The sequence below is a fragment of the Hemiscyllium ocellatum genome, chromosome 8 (assembly GCF_020745735.1).
Source record: "Hemiscyllium ocellatum isolate sHemOce1 chromosome 8, sHemOce1.pat.X.cur, whole genome shotgun sequence".
Classification (NCBI taxonomy): Eukaryota; Metazoa; Chordata; class Chondrichthyes; order Orectolobiformes; family Hemiscylliidae; genus Hemiscyllium; species Hemiscyllium ocellatum.
In genome coordinates this window covers 80,905,310-80,923,797 of record NC_083408.1, presented here as the reverse complement: position 1 = coordinate 80,923,797, position 18,488 = coordinate 80,905,310, and the positions used below count along the sequence as shown (strand labels likewise).

The 18,488-nt window shown below is 40.5% G+C and overlaps 1 protein-coding gene across 1 annotated transcript in view; it reads right to left on the bottom strand.

The window, feature by feature from the left end:
• The window catches only part of LOC132818346 (ribosome quality control complex subunit NEMF-like), a 163,480-nt gene that overhangs the window by 62,237 nt on the left and 82,755 nt on the right, over window positions 1-18,488 (bottom strand). Inside the window, exons 14-17 of the mRNA XM_060829284.1 lie at window positions 17,138-17,346; window positions 10,319-10,504; window positions 1,714-1,777; window positions 815-903 (exon numbers count right to left, since the gene is read on the bottom strand). Coding sequence (XP_060685267.1) covers window positions 815-903; window positions 1,714-1,777; window positions 10,319-10,504; window positions 17,138-17,346 — 548 coding nt within the window. The remainder of the gene's footprint in view (window positions 1-814; window positions 904-1,713; window positions 1,778-10,318; window positions 10,505-17,137; window positions 17,347-18,488) is intronic.

The window sequence follows — 18,488 nt, the reverse complement described above, 5'->3', positions numbered from 1 at the left end:
AATGCAGACTGGGTAATGACTTTGCAGAACAGCTACAATCTGTCTGCAAAAAATGTCTCTGAACTTCCAGAGTTGTCTGCCACTTCAATACACCACCATGCTCCCTGGACATCTGTCTCAGATTTGCTGTAATGCTCCAGCAAAGCTCATTTTCTGCTTGGGAGCTCTGCAGCCTTTGGACACAATTTAGGAGTTCAGTAATGTTAGGCCCCTAGAGCCTACTTCCATGTTGTTTACTCACCCCCAGTTACCAGCCCGCCATCACAAATGCAGCTACTGTAACCAACCCACTGTCAACTACAAATGGTTCCCATGAGCAACTACTAATTCTTCCAGGCTGATCATTACTCATTTCTTTGTCTGCCCAATTGCTGTTCTCTCTCTTTGAGCTTCATCTTCACCTGAAATTTACTCCTCCCTCCTTCCCACCTTTGAACATATATAAACAACCTTTTCCTATCTACAATCAATTCTGAGTAAGGGTCACAGGACCCAAAACATTAATTTTGCTTTCTTTCCATCGATGCTGCCAGGACTGCTGAGTTTCTCCAGCAATTTATGTTTTTTCTTAATCAGAACTACTATTGTACTCTAACTCATTTAAATGGATTATCAAACTCTCAAGTTACAGGCTTATTAGAAGGAACTTATTCCATATTCAAATAATAAATATTAAGCTCTTGCAGAATAATGAACGTGTTCCTATCTCTTGGTCAAAAGGCCTGGGTTCAATTCACAGCTGCTCTAGATATGGGTCATGATGTGTCTGACCAGGTCAATTAAAAATATCTATAACAAATATCACACAACCCACCAATATACTTTTCTTGCCTTCTGAATTGTAATAACAGTTTGAACTTCTTTTAAGGTTCTTTTTGTCTTTTTCTCCGCTGATTTAAATGCCTAAAAGGAAATTAATACATTAATAAAGATTTTTGTTGAAAGAAAACCAATTCAACATAGTCATTTTAAGTCAAAAGTGCAAGTAGAGAACATAAGGAAATCAAAAATAAATTGTAAAACAATGAACGTTTCATATTAGAATCCCAAAAAGGAAATTAATGAGACACTCAAGATTCTGGGTAATGTCTCTTTTAGATACTCCACAAACATAGAAGCATTTGCTAAAATCAAGGGGTTATCTCAGAATATCCTAACATTTAAAAAAGGAGCCAGATGTTTATACAACAATTAGAGGTAAATAAATGATACTAATTGAGGCCAAAATTAAATTCTCTGGTACTAATATGCTACATAAATCAGAAATAAAAATAAAATCTTTCTCCACCCTAATTTGATTTCTTATTCACAGATGCTGGCATTTGAAGACACTTTCCTACCATAATCAGAACTAATCTTTTCATTTGGCTACTTGCACATACCACATGGCCAACCCAAAATTGGTAGAGGCCTGGGAATGAATCACCAGCACCCGAACAAAAAGGTTCAGGTTTAGTGAAATCCAGACCTGACAAAAATGAAGAGAATTACAGGTGTTAAATACAACTCCCTAAAATCAAGACAGAAATTTGTTTGCATTCTCTGCTTCCTGCTTTTCATACTACTGCTCTAGACACAATCAGGGAGAAATTAATTAGAAGTGATAGGACACATCACTTATACCAAATCCCAGGAAAGCAGCATCACAGACTACTTTTCTTCATTAATGATATCAGTGCTATCACTTCTCTTTCAAGGTGGAATATTTCTTACCTTTTCTGCAGCTTCAACTGTCTTCTGTTCCTTCTTTGCTGCATGCCTTTTGTGATCATAATATCTGCACCAGAATATCATTTGAAACATAAAACTACAGTGTTATCATATTCACCATCTGTTAACCAGCAAGAAGTAAACATCAAAACAACAGATATTACAACAATATGATGCTATTTTCTTTTTTCACTACCAGATTGTTCTTTTTATAACTATATTCTTCTATTATTATAATTACATTAACCCTACATACAGCTACGATGAAATCGGTTTTTCAAAACTACAATTTCGTAGCACCCAGCAGTTCAATGAAACAGTATGCAAAACAGGCTGACAATGCACTATTTTTGCTGCATCAGTCTTAGCTCGGAAACTGAAGTCGTGAGCAATTCAGAATAACCATTAGGGTTACAGTCCAGGTTAGTAAATCATTCGCACATCTTGGTGATGAATTTGACCATTAGTATCAGAATCGCAACCATGTTATACTTACTGATAAAAAATATTAACTTTTTTTTGAAAATGTTGGGAAAATGGGAACTTTGAGGCAGAAGAGAATTTGACATAAAATTGAAGTTTCTTGTATATTTAATGCACATTGCGACACTTCAGAAAGAGTAAAATCAAGCTTCACACTTCAGAAGGCAATGATACAATAGTAATGTAAATGGACTAGTAACCGAGCGCATCAGGCTTATCTACTGGGGACATGAAGTTTTGAATCCCACCACAGCATATGGTGAATTCTGATTTCAATGTTTAAAATTCAGTGATATCAGAAAAAGCACGTTTTTGTTGCCAAAACCACATCTGGTTCACTCATGCCCTTACCTGTTCTGGCCTAATCAGACCCACAGCAATGTGAGTGGGTCTTAAATGCTTTCTGAAATGACCTGGCAAGTCTTTCAAGTGTATCAAACTGTTATAAAGTCTAAGGAAAGAAATTAAATAAGACTGACCAACAGGCATTTACTGAGGCACCAGAAATAACAATAGCTATCCAAACTCTGCCTATCTAGCAAAGGCCTCCCTTACAATATCTGGGGCTTATGTCAAAATTGAGAGAACTGTCACACAAACAAGTTGAGCTACAGCTTGACATTGTCTACATGATGTGATTTTGTGGTGGTGACAATGTTCCAACCATCACAATCCTTTGATAATGATGCATACAATTAGTAAGCCATACCAACCAGAGGTGCCAGGCACAAAAGTATACAAACAGGATGGGGTTAGCTGGAATTCTTCAACATTGCCTCAGGGCCCCAACAGATCAAACATGGATAAGGAATCATCCTACTGATTAACATCAGTCTCTACCTCCCACCCCTTCATGCTGATGATTCATGACTCTATACGTACCACACGGCATTATTTGAATGAAGCACCAAGGGTGACGGGCTCAAAAAGTAATGCGTGGAGTCTGCATCCCCAACAGCGACGCAGTAGAAGCACTGCTACCTGAGCTGACCAAGCCTAAAGGGCAATGCTGCTGGACTGAGTATGTATCAAATGGTAAGACAACAAATAAAAAGAAGAAAAAACCTACTAGATTTCATCCTCATCAACCTTCCTTGGCAAATACATTTGTCCATAACAGTATAACTGGTAATGACCACCACATAATCATTGTGGAGACAAAATACCATTGTCACATTTTGAATATGTTTCAACTTATTGTGCGATTCTATAAATGTGCTAAGTGTGACACACTTTGGCAGATCTAGGAACTCAAGACTGACCATCCATTAGGCAGTGAGCAACTAAAAGCAGTGGAATCATGGCTAGAAGCAAACCAATAGCCTGGCATGTTTCCAATGCTACCATTACCTTCCAGATGGGAGATCAACTTTAATTCAACGAAGAATGCAGAAAGGCAAACTAAGTATATCCAAAAATGAGGTGATAACCTAATGAAGATGTAGCACTTCACTTGTTTGTCAACTGGTAGGGCAGCATGCAATAGACAGAGCTGTGCCATTCCACATCAAAAAAAAATCAAATGCAAGCTCTGTAGTTTTGCCACATCCAATTATGAATGGTGATAAGTAAATAACAGGAGGCGGCTCCACAATTTTCCCCTTTCCCAATTATTAGGAGCCCAGGATACCAATACAATAGGTAAGGCTAAAATATTTGCCTCCAACATCCCCACCAACCAGATGTGTTAAGTAGATCAAAAATAAAAACTGAAGTTGCTGGAAAAGCTCAGCAGGTCTGGCAGCATTTGTGAAGAGAAATCAAAGTTTGCATTTGGCAAACCTTCCTCAGAATTGATGGTAGCTAGGAAATGTTGGTTTATAAGCAGAAGATAGGGTGGGGGGAGGGTGCAAGGAGTGTGGCTAGAACCCAAAAAGAAAGAAGAACGTTTGGACAAAGGATCCAATAACGATCTGGCTGGGAGAGTGAATAGCTGTTAATGGCGACTGTTGGTGGCTAACGATAGGTAGTGTATAATGGCAAACTATGTAATAAAAAGGCCTAGTGTATAGGAAAGGGGGCTAAGACATAGGAGAGTTCAGATCTAAAATTATTGAACTCGATATCAAGTCCGGAGGGCTAAACAGTTCATCCATTTTGGCCTCCTTCAGAGGTTGCAGAGCATCACAGGTGCCAGCCACCAACCAATTTGATTGACTCTGTGACATCATGAAATGGGTGAAGATACTGGATATTACACAAGTTATTGGACACTTAAAATATTCCGGCAGCAACACTGAAGACCCGAGTTCCGGAACAAGTCACACCTCTAACAAAAATGTTCCAGTACAGCTACAACACTGCTAACTGCGAGGTAGTGGTAAAGTAGAAATATCACTGGACTAGTAATCCAGATGAATTTTCTGGAAACATGGGTTCAAATCCCAACATGGCAGATGGTGAAATTTTAATTCAGTAGAATCTGGAATTAAAAAGCTAGTTTAATGGTGAACATGTAAGCAATGTCGATTGCCGTGAAAACCCATCTAGTTCATGTATGTCTTTGAAGGAAGGAAATCTATCTTCCTTACCTGGTCTTGCTTAACAATTGACTGCAGACCTATGGCAATGTGGTTAATCCATAATTGCTCTCTGGACAATTAGGGATGCGGAATAAAAAAAAAGCACCTGACCTTATTACTGCCTTGGTACAAACAAAGACAAAACAGCTGACCTCCTGAACCGCGGTGAGTGTGACTATGTTGAAATCAAGGTAGCACATAAATTACATCAAAGAACCCGAACAAAACTGGAGCCAATGAGAGTCAGGGGAAAACTCTCTACTGGTTGGACTCATACCTAGTACAAATGAAGACATTGTCATAGAATCATAGAGATGTACATTGGTGGTTGTTGGAAGTCAATCATCTCAATCCCAAGACATTTATGCAGGATCTCCACTGGGTGGTGTCCTAGGGCCAAGTATCCATCATCAAGGACGTTCCCTCCACCACAAGGTCAGAAGTAAATGGTTACAGATCATTGCACAATACTCAACACTATTCATGACTCCTCAGATACTAAAGCAATCCATGTCCAAGTGCAGTAATATGTGGACAACATCCAAGCTCGGGCTGACAAATTGCAAGTAACATTAAGTGACACAAATGTCAGGCAGTAACAATGTCTGAGAAGAAAGAATTCAACCACTGCTCCTTGCAACTCATTTACTTATTCATGAGTTATGGGCTGCACTGGTTGGGCTAGCATTTATCGCCCATCCCTTGTTGCCATTGAGGTGGTGGTGGTGAACTGCCTTCTTGAAATGCCACGGTCCGTTTGCTAAATTACATCCACAATGCTGTTAAGAAGGAAGTTCCAGGATTTTGATCCAGTGACCATGAAGGAACAGCAATATTTCCGAATCAGGATAAGGGGGTTCCTGCTGATTGTTTTTCTTCTGCATGACCTTGGAGGTTCATGCGCAGCAATGATTACTGGAACCAAAAGCGAACCATGGACACTTGGAATGGCTGCTACATGTGCAACTTAGAGGGAACATTGATCAGGACAGCTTGCAGCTCAGAGGGCAAGTTGCAGGTGGTGGTGTTCCCATGTGTCTGCTGCCCTTGCCTTTCCTAATAGAAATGGTTGTAGGTTGGAAGGTGCTACCTAAGGACCCTTGGAGAACTTCTGCAGTACATCTTGTAAATAGTATACACTGTTGCTACTGAGCATCAGTGGTAGAGGGAGTGGATGTTTGCGAATGTGCTCCCAATCAAGTAGGCTGTTTTGATCAAGCTCGTGACAAGTTTTGAGTGTTATTGAAGTTTCACTCAAGACAAATGGGGAGTATTCCACCAGACTCCTGACTTGGGGCTTGTAGATAATGGTCAGGCTTTGGGAAATCAGGAAGTGAATTGTCTCTCAATGCACTATCCCTAGTCTCTGACCTGCTCAGGTAGCCACATTATTTAGCTCCTAAGTCCAGTTCAGTTTCTCATTAATTGTAATCTCTAGGATGTTTATAGTCAGATTCAGTGAAGGTCATGCCACAGAATGCCAAAAGGTGATGGCTAGATTCTCCCTGTTGGAGATTAATGTTGCCTGACACTTATGTGAATACTTGCCACTTGTCAGCCCAAACCTGGATAATGTCCAGGTCTTGCTGCCTTTAGACATGGACGGTTTCAGCATTTGAGAAGTCACCAACAGTGCTGAACATCATATAGTCATCAGCAAACATCCTCATTTCTAACCTTATGATGGAAGGAAGGTCACCGATGAAGCAGCTGTATATGGTTGGGCCTAGGTCACTACCCTGAAGGGTAGAGCAGGGACAGGAATGGTTATTGCAGAAACCCAGATTCAGATGTTTCAGTAAGAACAGGGAAAATGGTAAAAGAGGGGTAGCATGACACTGTTGCAGAAAGGACATGTGAGGACTCGTCTACCGACGTAGTATGGGCTGAGATTCTAAACAGGAAAGACGAAGTTACCCTGTTGTGAGTTTTCTATAGGCTTCCAAATAGTTCCAGAGAGGTAGAGGATAGGATAGCAAAGATGATCCTTGATAAGAGCGAGAGTGACAGGGTAGTTGTTACGGGGGATTTTAACTTTCCAAACATTAACTGGGAATAGTACAGCTCAAGTACTTTAAATGGGTCAGTTTTTATCCAGTGTGGGCAGGAGGGTTTCTTGACATAGTATGTAAACAGGCCAAAAAAGGGCGAGGCCACGTTAGATTTGGTACTAGGTAATACACCCAGGCAGGTGTTAAGATTTGCAGGTAGGTGAGCACTTTGGTGATAGTGACCATAATTCGGTTGTGTTTACTTTAATGATGGAAAGGGATAGGTATATACAGCAGGGCAAAGGGTATAGCTGGGGGAAAGGCAATTACAATGCGATTAGGCAAGATTTTGGATGCATAGGATGGGGAAGGAAACTGGAGGGGATGGGCACAGTCGAAATGTGGAGCTTACTCAAGGATCAGCTACTGCATGTCCTTGATAGGTATGTACTGGTCAGACAGGAAGAAAGTTGTTGAGAGTGGGAGCCGTGGTTTACTAAGGAAGTTTAATCTCGTCAAGAGGAAGAATAAGGCTCATGTTAGGATGAGATGTGATGGCTCAGTTAGGGTGCTTGAGAGTTACAAGTTAGCCAGGAAAGACCTAAAAAGAGAGCTAAGATGTGCCTGGAGGGGACACGAGAAGTCATAGAGTTATAGAGATGTACAGCACAGAAACAGACCCTTCGGTCCAACCCATCCATACCGACCAGATATCCCAACACAATCTAGTCTCACTTGCCAGCACACGGCCCATGTCCCTCCAAACCCTTCCTATTCATATATCTTTCCAGATGCCTTTTAAATGTTGCAATCGTACGAGACTCCACCACTTCCTCTGGCAGCTCATTCCATATACATACCATCCTCCATGAAAAAGTTGCCCCTTAGGTCTCTTTTATATCTTTCCCATCTCACCCTAAAACTATGCCCTCTAGTTCTGGAGTCCCCCATCCCAGGGAAAAGACTTAGTCTGTTTATCCTATCCATGCCCCTCATGATCTTATAAATCTCTATAAGGACACCCCTCAGCCTCCAACACTCCAGGGAAAACAGCCCCAGCCTGTTCAGCCTCTCCCAATAGCTCAAATCCTCCAACCCTGGCAACATCCTTGGAAATTTTTTCAAATTTCACAACATCTTTCCAATAGGAAGGAGACCAGAACTGCACGTAATATTCCAACAGTGGCCTGACCAATGTCCTGTATAGCCACTCAGTACTCTGACCAATAAAGGAAAGCAAACGCCTTCTTCATTATCCTATCTACCTGCAACTCCACTTTCAAGGAGCTATGAACCGGCACTCCAAAGTCTCTTGGCGATCCAAGTTGTTGGTGGATAGGATCAAGAAAAACCCTAAGGCTTTCTGTAGGTAAAAGGAATAAAAGAATGATTTAGAGTAAGATTAGGTCCAGTTAAGCATAGCAGTGGGAAGTTGTGCATGAAGTCGGAAGAGATAGGGAAAGTGCTAAATGAATACTTCCCGTCAGTATGCACACTAGAAAAAGACAATATGGTTGAGGAGAATACTGAGATACAGGTTACTAGACTAGATGGAATTGAGATGCAAAAGGAGGTGTTGTTAGCAATTCTGGCAAGTGTAAAAAATAGATACGTCCCCTGGGCCAGATGGGATTTATCCTAGGATTCTCTGGGAAGCCACGGAGGAGATTGCCGAGCCTTTTCTTTGATCTTTATGTCATCATTGTCTACAGGAATAGTACTCGAAGACTGGAGGACAGCAAATGTTGCTCCCTTGTTCAAGAAGGGGAGTAGAGACAACCCTGGAAATTATAGACCTTTGAGCATTACTTTGGTTGTGGGTAAAATGTTGGAAAGGGTTATAAGAGATAGGATTTCTAATCATCTAGAAAGGAATAAGTTGATTAGGGATAGTCAACATGGTTTTGTGAAGGGTAGATCGTGCCTCATAAACCTGATTGTGTTCTTTGAGAAAATGACCAAACAGATGGATGAGGGTAAAGCAGTTGATGTGATGTATATGGATTTCAGTAAGGTGTTTGATAAGGTAGGCTATTGCACAAAATATGGAGGCATGGGATTGTAGGTGATTTAGCAGTTTGGATCAGAAATTGACATGCTGAAAGAAGACAGAGGGTGGTGGTGGTTGATGGGAAACATTCATCCTGAAGTTCAGTTACTGGTTTGGTACCACAAGCATCTGTTTTGGGTCCATTATTATTCATCATTCTTATAAATGACCAAGATGAGTGCAGAGAAGGATGGATTAATAAATTTGCGGATAACACCAAGATTGGTAGAGTTGTAGATAGTGACAAAGGATGTTGTAGGTTATAGACAGACACAGATAAGCTGCAGAGCTGGGCTGAGAGATTGCAAATGGGGTTTAATCCAGAAAAGTGTGAGGTGATTCACTTTGGAAGGAATGCAGAGTACTGGGTTAATGGTAAGATTCTTGATAGCGTGGATGAGCAGAGAGATCTCAGTGTCCAGGTACACAGATCCATGAAAGTTAACACCCAGGTTGATAGGGCTGTTAAGAAAGCATACAGTGTGTTAGCTTTTATTGGTAGAAGGATGAAGTTTTGGAACCATGAGATCATGCTGCAGATGCATTTGGAGTATTGCATACAGTTCTGGTCACTGCATTATAGGAAGCACAAACACCTTTTTTGTGCTAGGCATAACTCCAACCAGCAAATGGATTTCCCCCGACTCCCACTTACCTCTGTTTTGCTCTAACTCTTTGATGCCACACTTTGTCAACTGTGGCTTTGATCTCATGGGCTCTCTCTTTCACCTCACATCTGGAATTCAGCTCCTGTGTCCATCTTTGAACCAAAGCTGTAATGAGGTCAGGAACCGAGTGCCCCTGACGTAACACAAAGCGAGCATCACTGAACTGGTTACTGCTCAGCCAAATGATGCTTGATAGCACCTTTCATCACCTAATGATGATCGAGAGTAGGCTGACAGTGCAGTGATTGGCTAGGTCAGATTTGTCCTGCTTTGTGTGTATTGAACATACCTGGGCAATTTTCCACATTGGAGGGTAAATGCCAGTGTTGTAATTGTATTGGTAGAGATTTGCTAGGGGTGCAGCAAACTCTGAAGTACACGTTTTCAGTAGTATTGCCAGAATGCCAAGGACAACAGCAGTTCAAGGAGGCAGCTAACCACAACCCTCTCCAGGGTAATTAGGGATGGACAATAAAGGCTAACCTAACCAGCAAGATCCATATCCCATGAACTAATTAAAAAATGTTCCACAGTTATCATTATTCAATAATTCAGTGTTCTACAATTCCTTAGACCATAATTCAAAATTTTGTTGATTTCTTCAAACAGAAATTAAAATCTAATCAACCATAAACAGTAAGGTACGGAGGTTTTTCCACTTACACCACTTTTACTACTCAAGAAATATTCTATGATTTCAATAACAAATCAAGGAATTATTTAAGTCGAAAATCATTTTTCGCAATTATAGCTTAATTATAGACATCAAATTTAAAAATTTTGAATTTGTATTCTATGCAGATTTAAAGTTAAAACAACTATATGTATATATTCCATTTATGAGAAAGCACCCAACTATCACAGATATATTAGGTTTTCTCTGTAAATACTTACTTTTTTGCATTAGCATAAGCAGACAGACTAAGATCCACATCCACTAACACTGGTCTGTTTTTTTGTAGCATTTTCTTTTGCTGCTTCTTTTTATCCTTTTTCTTTTTGGCCTTTGCTTGTTCATTTTGAACATCTTCATCCAGATCAATATCGTCTTGATCTTCATCATCACTTATATATGGGTTTCTAAACAAAGTACAGAAATATATATTTATATTAAATTATTTAAGCAGTGGTTACCTCACAATTATCCAATGTGGAATCATACATAGTAATACCAGCACCTGCAAGTAACTCTTCAAGCCACAAGCATCCTGACTTAGAACCAGAAATTGCCATTCCTTCTCTGTGCAACAACAACAGCATGTATGCGCGCGCGCTGGAAATCCTACATCATACAGACTGGAGCAATTCAAGAATAACTACCAACTTCTGGAAGGCACCAAGGGATGGGCAACAAATGGAGGCTTTACTAGCAACGCTCACATCCAACAAGAGTTCAAAAGTATACCTTTAAACAACATGAAATTGAGGTGATCAGGTATGAGGCAAGAGGATTCAGAAATAGGATAGGAAGAATAAATCAAGATGCACAGCCACCAACACTTTAATTTCTATTCAATAGAACTTGAAAGATTTTATTGATATGAACGAAAGAAGAATCGAGAGAGAGAGATAAGGTTACTATCCATCAAAGGTCTTCTATTGAATAAGGTCATTTTAAATTGACTTCCTAAAATCAAAATCTTAAAAAGTTATGAATATTATGTCAAATGTAAGGGATGCAGATTTCTCTGTTTGATGGGCAGTTCCAATCAGCTGTTACATAAATGCAGAATATCCTTGAATCAGTAGGAACAGAGTGGTACAGGTGCTAAAATCAAATCAGACAATGTGACACTAAACAACTAACAATACTGTCCAGTTCAGCTAACAGCCTCATCCATTTATCATAGACTGGAAACCTATCACGCCCCACTAAGCACGGAATCGGTTGTAGTGCAATTCTGGTCTCCCTGATATAGGAAGGATGTTGCGAAACTTGAAAGAGTTCAGAAAAGATTTACAAGGGTTTTGTCAGGATTAGAGGGTTTGAGCTTTACAGAGAGGCTGAATAGACTGGGGCTATTTTCCCTGGAGTGTCAGAGACTGAGGGGTGACCTTAGAGGTTTATAAAATCATGAGGGGCGACCTTAGAGGTTTATAAAATCATGAGGGGCATGGATAGGATAACTAGATAAAAGGTCTTTTCCCTGGGTAGGGAAGTCCAAAACAAGATGGTATAGGTTTAGGGTAAGAGGGGAAGGACTTAAAAGGGATCGAAGGGGCAAAAGTTTCACACAGAGGTTGGTATGAGTACGAAAGGAGTTGCCAGGGAAAGTGGTGGAGGTTGGTACAATTACAGCATTCAAAAGGCATCAGGATCGGTATAGGAGTAGGAAGGGCTTAAAAAGATATGGGCCAAATGCTGGCAAATGGGGCTATATTTATTTAGGATACCTGGTTGGCATGTATGAGTTTATCCAAAAGTTCTGTTTCTGTGTCTCTATCACTATCACTCTATGACTCAAAGCTTTACTCTGTAGGGGCTGTCACCACTGAAGCAAAGATATACAATGACTCATATTCCTCCAAGCTCCACAAACATAATTTGGGCCACTGCAGTCACTTATTCCCCATTCTGCATTCCCAAGACCTTTGTGATAATCTGCCTTGTTGCTGGCTGGACGGCCTCCAAGCTATCCCCAAACTTTAAATAAGGCTAAAGTTTACATGGACTCCCAATGAATGGAGCTAAAATTTCACACATACTGCTGCCATTGTATACATTCTACAAGATTCTACTCACCAAGGGTCTTGTGCCAGCACCTTCCAAACCTGTGATCTCTATCACTTAGAAGGACAGCTATTTTTTTTTTTAGGGGTTTCTGTTTCACCTCAACACTCAGTTGTCAGTCAGTTTGTTTTTTCTCACTCAAGGTTTGGCAGAGCCGTCAGCTCAGGAAGACCTTGCGCTTGCAGACTAGAAGATCCTGGATTTTCTGATTGAACCAGTCTTGGTGTTTTCTGGTCAACAGGCTGAGTGGCTCAATGCAAGACTTTCTTCTGAAGTTATTTGAGTCTAGCCACAGCAGTGACATCTATCTACGGCTTTCTCCAATCTCACAAAGGCCTAGGCCTACATCTATGTCTGTCAACTGCGAGGGACTATAGGACACTCTCAAATTCGACTGCCTGCAGAAATGTGTCACCATTCTCTGCCTATTTATCACAGAATCCTTGAATCCCTGCAGTGCACTCAAGGCCATTCAACCTATCAAGTCTGCACCAACTCTCCAAAACAACATCCAACCCAGTCTTGCCCTCCCAGCCTAGACCTGTAACCCCACATTAACCATGGCTAATCCACCTAAACTTGCACATCCTTGAATTCTACAGAGCAATTTAGAATGGCCAATCCACCAAACCTGCCTATTTTTGGACTGTGTGAGGAAACCAGAGCACCCACACAGACACAGGGAGAATCTGCAAATTGCACACAGACCCAAAGCTAGAATCAAACCTGGGTCCCTGACACTATTAGGCAGCAGTACTAACTACTGTGCCACCATGATTGACACGCAAACTATGATCCTCATCAACAGATTCACTACAGACCCAATATGAATGCAAACTGGGGTCAGGTAGGGCCGTACTATTGCACCAACACTCTTCTTCACCTTCCCGTTGGAATATTCCACCCCCTGTGAAGCTCCCCACCGGAGTGGAGTGTTTAGCACCCTAAACAAACACAACATTCCCACCAATCCCAACAACAAATTGGAGAAGAAGCATCCACAAAGGCATCAATCACTTTAAGCATCACTGAGTGGAACATATGGATGCCAAGTGGAAACAGCATGTAGAATCTATAGCATCCCACCCACATGCCTCATCCGTGAAAGAGTCTGCAGTTTTAAGATTGGATATTCAGCCACCACAGAACTCATCCCCCCATGGAGTGGAAACAAGTTATACTCGACCCTGAGGGACCGCTAAAGAATAATGGACTCTTCTATTTTACTAATAACAGATTTTAGCTAACTGATCTAAAGTTTCCCACTTTCTGTCTCCTTCCCTTCATGAGTGGGGGGGGTTGGGTGGGGGCGCGGGGAAATCACATTAGCAGACATCCACTCTGCTGGAAACCTCGAGTGAGTACTGGAATATTTAGACTAATGCCTCCATTAGATTAGATTAGATTACTTACAGTGTGGAAACAGGCCCTTCGGCCCAACAAGTCCACACCGACCCGCCGAAGCGCAACCCACCCATACCCCTACATTTACCCCTTACCTAACACTACGGGCAATTTAGCATGGCCAATTCACCTGACCCGCACATCTTTGGACTGTGGGAGGAAACCGGAGCACCCGGAGGAAACCCACGCAGACACGGGGAGAACGTGCAAACTCCACACAGTCGGGAATTGAACCCGGGTCTCAGGCGCTGTGAGGCAGCAGTGCTAACCACTGTGCCACCGTGCCGCCCACACTTTTGCAGCCACTTAATTAAAATGCTTAGATGCTGGCCATCAGATCCTGGCAACTTGTCTGCTTTCAGGTTAAATAATTGTGGTTAGGGATAGGCAATATATGTTAGCCTTGCCAGTGAAACTTCCATCCTGTGAACAATTGAGGGGAGGCAATGGCATAGTGGTAATGTCACTCAACTAGTAATCCAGAAACTTGGGTTAATATTTTAGGGACATGGGATTTAAATCCCATCATGGTCCATTGACTGAATTCACTGGAATAATCAGCAAGCTTCATGAAAATCATGTAACCACTGTTGACGGTCAGAAAAAGCCATATGGTTCACTAATGTCCTTTAGGGAAGGAAACTGCTATCCTTAACTGGTCTGACCTACATGCGACTCCAGACCCATAGCAATGTGGTTGACTCTTAACTGCCCTTTGGACAATTAGGAATGTGCAAGAAATGCTGCTAGCCAGTGATGCCCTCATCCTGTGACTGAATAAATTAAAAAGAAAATCCTTCAGGGAAGGAAATCTGCCACCCTTACCTAGTCTGGCTTACATATGACATCAGGTCCATAGAAATGTGGTTAACTCCTAACCGCAATTTGGGAGAGGCAATAAATGATACTTTAGCCAGCGAAGACCATATCCCATAAATGAGTAAAAAAAGTCAAGGAAGTTAAATGTGCTCGGTCAAAATACTGAATCCTATATTCAGTTCTAGTTAGCACAGCACAATGGAGATATTCATTCAGCAGAGGAATTATTATGAATTACTGAAGAAACACAGTCTTCTAGTCCAGAAAGGAAGTGTCTAAGAAGTGATCCAATATAGTAAACTCAAGACACCACAGTCTTACCAGAACAGAGAACTGGTCACTCATTACAGAGAGACAACTGGTGTAGTTTAACCTGAGGATCACCATACCTCAGACTTGATCACCACTTCATGCCTTAGGTACAGAACACAACACTTACATTAAAGATTTAAATAAGATTATGCATGTCCCAATGCTTAGTCTTACAATGTTGCCAAATTGGGCCATCACAACATTTTTATGAAGTATCCACTGATGTATCTGTAGGTCTGATGTTATCTTTAAAGCTCTAGTAATTAGAAGTTAGCCATTCAAGAGTGCATTATGTCCTTTCTGTAATTACTTCGGTTATCTAATACCTAATACACAATATGCAATGCAAAATTATTAAAATGTCAACTAGTTGCAATCCAGTTCCAGACTTATTATTTCGATTCCTCACAAGGGATTTAGACTGAAAAGTCACCAGCTCCAAGAGTATATTTCATATGTACAGATATGTTCCATCATGTATACAGAATCTTATACAGCTTGTACACAAAAATTCAATACCAACACCCAGATTAGTATTTCAGCAAGTTCGCTATTGTGGAACAACAAATACAGCAACCAAAACAAAAGTCTCACACATAGATCACAGACCCCAAAGACTTGGCTGTATATAACAATTGCTGTTATTGTATATGGAAGAATTTCAAGGTCTTTTGTTATTACTGAATAACAAAGAATAAGTTACATACTCGTTGGGGAATTCTACTTCATTCTCTGATGTAAATGACACTATTTGCAACAGGAAAATTCTACCTGGCACAACATAGATTTGAAACGTACAGAGCAGTAGTCATGCATGTATCTAATTCCTGAAAACATTTCTCAGAAAACAATTTTAAGAAATTTACAAGAGCTCAAAAACATACTTTTTTCTTACATTTGTTAGTGGTTTGTTGATCCCATAAATCATTAGATTTAACAAGTCATACATCTTGAGAATCTGACAAGAACCCACGTGGAAGGCTGGTCCAAAAGGTAAGAGCCCATTGAATCCAACAAGTTGACAAACTGGATCTAAAATCAGCTTACAAATAGGAGACAAAGGGTGATAGTGGAGATTGATTTTGTAATTAGAAGCCTCTGACCAGCAGTGCACCACAGAAGTAGGTGCTGGGACTCTTGCTGTTTGTTACGTACATTAACAACTTGAATATGAATGCAGAATGTTGATTGGTAAATTTGCAGGTTACACAAAAATTGGGATGTCGTTCATAGTAAGGAGGATGGTCTCAGGCTACAATTTGATATTAATCAGCTAGTAAATTGGGCAAAGCAATGGCAGATGGAATTTAAGCCCAATAAGTGCAAGATGACACACTTTGGGAAGTCTAATAAGGGAAGTATGTACACAATGAATGGTAGGTTCCTAGAGAATACTGAGGAACAAAGAAATCTTGGTGTACAAGCCTATAGATCCCGGAGGGGTGTCAGCACAGTTAGACAGGATGGTGGAGGAATATGGAATGCTTGCTTTCATGAGCTGGGGTGTAGAATATAGGTGCAAGGAAGTCTTGTTACAACTTCATAAAACATTGATTAGGTTACAAATGGAATACTGTATGCAGCTTTGATCACTACACTATCAGAAGGATGTGCTTGCACTGGAGAGGGTGCAGAAGAGATTCATGAATATGTTGCCTGGGATGAAAAGTCTCTTGAGGAGAGACTGGATTTCCTTGGAGCAAAGGTGATTGAAGGGGAAATCTAATTGAGGTATACAACATTTTCAGAATCATAGACAGAGTAGTTCATGAGAATCTTTCCCCCATGGGAGATGTGTCTAATACCAGAGGGCACAAGTTTCAGGTGAGGAAACAGTGATTTAGGGGAGATCTGAGAAAAGGTTTTTTCACCCATAGGATGGTAGATATACAGAACATGCTGCCTGAGGGGGTGGTGGAGGCAGATATTCTTGCAACATTTAAGATACATCTGGATGAGTACTTAAAATGCCAGTGTATAGTAGGCTATGGACCAAGTGCAAGTAAATGGGATTAATGTAGCTTGGTGTTTGTTAGTCAGCATCAAAATGATGGGCAGAAGGGCCTGTTTCTATGCTGCATGACTGTATGAGAATTTTAATGACAGATTCACATAAACAGTTATAAAAGCAGAAACTACTAAGGGTCATTGAACTCAATGTTAAATCTGTTTTCCTCTCCATGGATGCTATCAGACCTGCTCAGTTTTTCCAGCAATTTGTTTGTTTTTCAGCTTTAGAGCATCCATAATATTTTACTTTTATCACATCAGCAAGTATTATATTAATATTTTCCAATTCATCACAAATTAGAATATGCAATTTTTCATAACTGTAAACCAATTATACTATGTGCTATATTGTGTACTGAAATCCTTCTTCAAAACTGAAAATGAAAAGTTATATTTTTTGGATTAAGAGCTTACATTGATTGAAATAAAATGCTTACTTCAGCAACATAGTAATGTGGTTGGTGTTCAGCTTCAGCTCTTTAATGGAACAAGCTACTGCATCTTCTTGTTCCTGTGCTTCTTTTACAATGCTCCCAATTTCTGTCCAGTCAATCTGATTAGCTAAGGCACTGCGTATCACTTCAATAGCTTTATCAACAGCATTCAGATTCATCTCAATTAGCTCTCCTTTCAACTTGTCATATTCCTATTGAAACAAAAACATAGATAAAATTTAACTGCACTTTGAATGACATTTATTTCAAGTAATTTATAACAAGTATATGTATAAACAATATTTATTAATACAAATATATCACATTAATGTAGAAAAACATTATTTCAGGAGTATACTAAAAAAGGTTACCTCACCAATGAATAATTCAAGTATGTGAATTTTAAGGCGTGCTTAAAGGAAGAAATCAAATTAATGACGTAGGAAACAAATTTCAGAGTAAGGGCCTTAGCTGAGTATTTGGGAAGAGAGGAAGGTGTGTAGGTCACAGACATTAAGTAATATGAACAACCAAGGAGCTAAAATAGTCAGAGAGCACAAAGAGGAGAGCTTTGTGTGGGATAAGATACAAGCAGGTTCTTGGAGAAAGATAGTCAGGAGATTATTGAAATGACCAAGTCTGAAAATAACAAAAGGATAGGTTTTCAAAAGTAGATGGGCTAAGATAGGAGGAGAGATGCATGATCTAATTGAGGTGGGAGTAAATGGATTCTCTGATGGAGAAGATATGGTGTCAGAAGCCCAAAAGCACCCACTCTTTCGGACTTACAGGTATCACCTCAAATCGAAATGGTGTTTACAGACTTTTGTTAATTATGCTGAACACCCTCTCGGGCAAGGGCATAGGCCCAGCCGATGTCTGCAGACATTATGCAAACAAACGGTAGATAATGACATTAATCAGTTGATGCCAGCACTGCCAATTTGGAGCTCAATGCTTCAGCCATTAGCCTCTCTAAACCTTTCATTGTCAAACACGCATTAAGCAGGACAGGCCTTCACCAGTGAAAATTAAAGGCATCATCAACCACTTTAAAGGTGAGTTACTAGTGCATTCCATCATCTTCCAAATTGGTGTAACGGGGTGGTGAAGGACTTCTCATTTACTTTAAGGCACCTCAGAAACTAGAAGAGCAGACAGCTGCTAGAATGGTAAGGAGAAGTGTTCTCATCCATAGACTAAAATGTTCAGAAAGTAATATTCCTTCTTAAGTCTCAGCAAGGAACAGTGTGAGATGTCTGCACTTCAGTAAAAGGAAGTTTGCCATTTACTGCACCTGCAATGCAAAGCAAAACAAGAACCACAATGTCAATGGCTAAGGTGGCGGCCACAG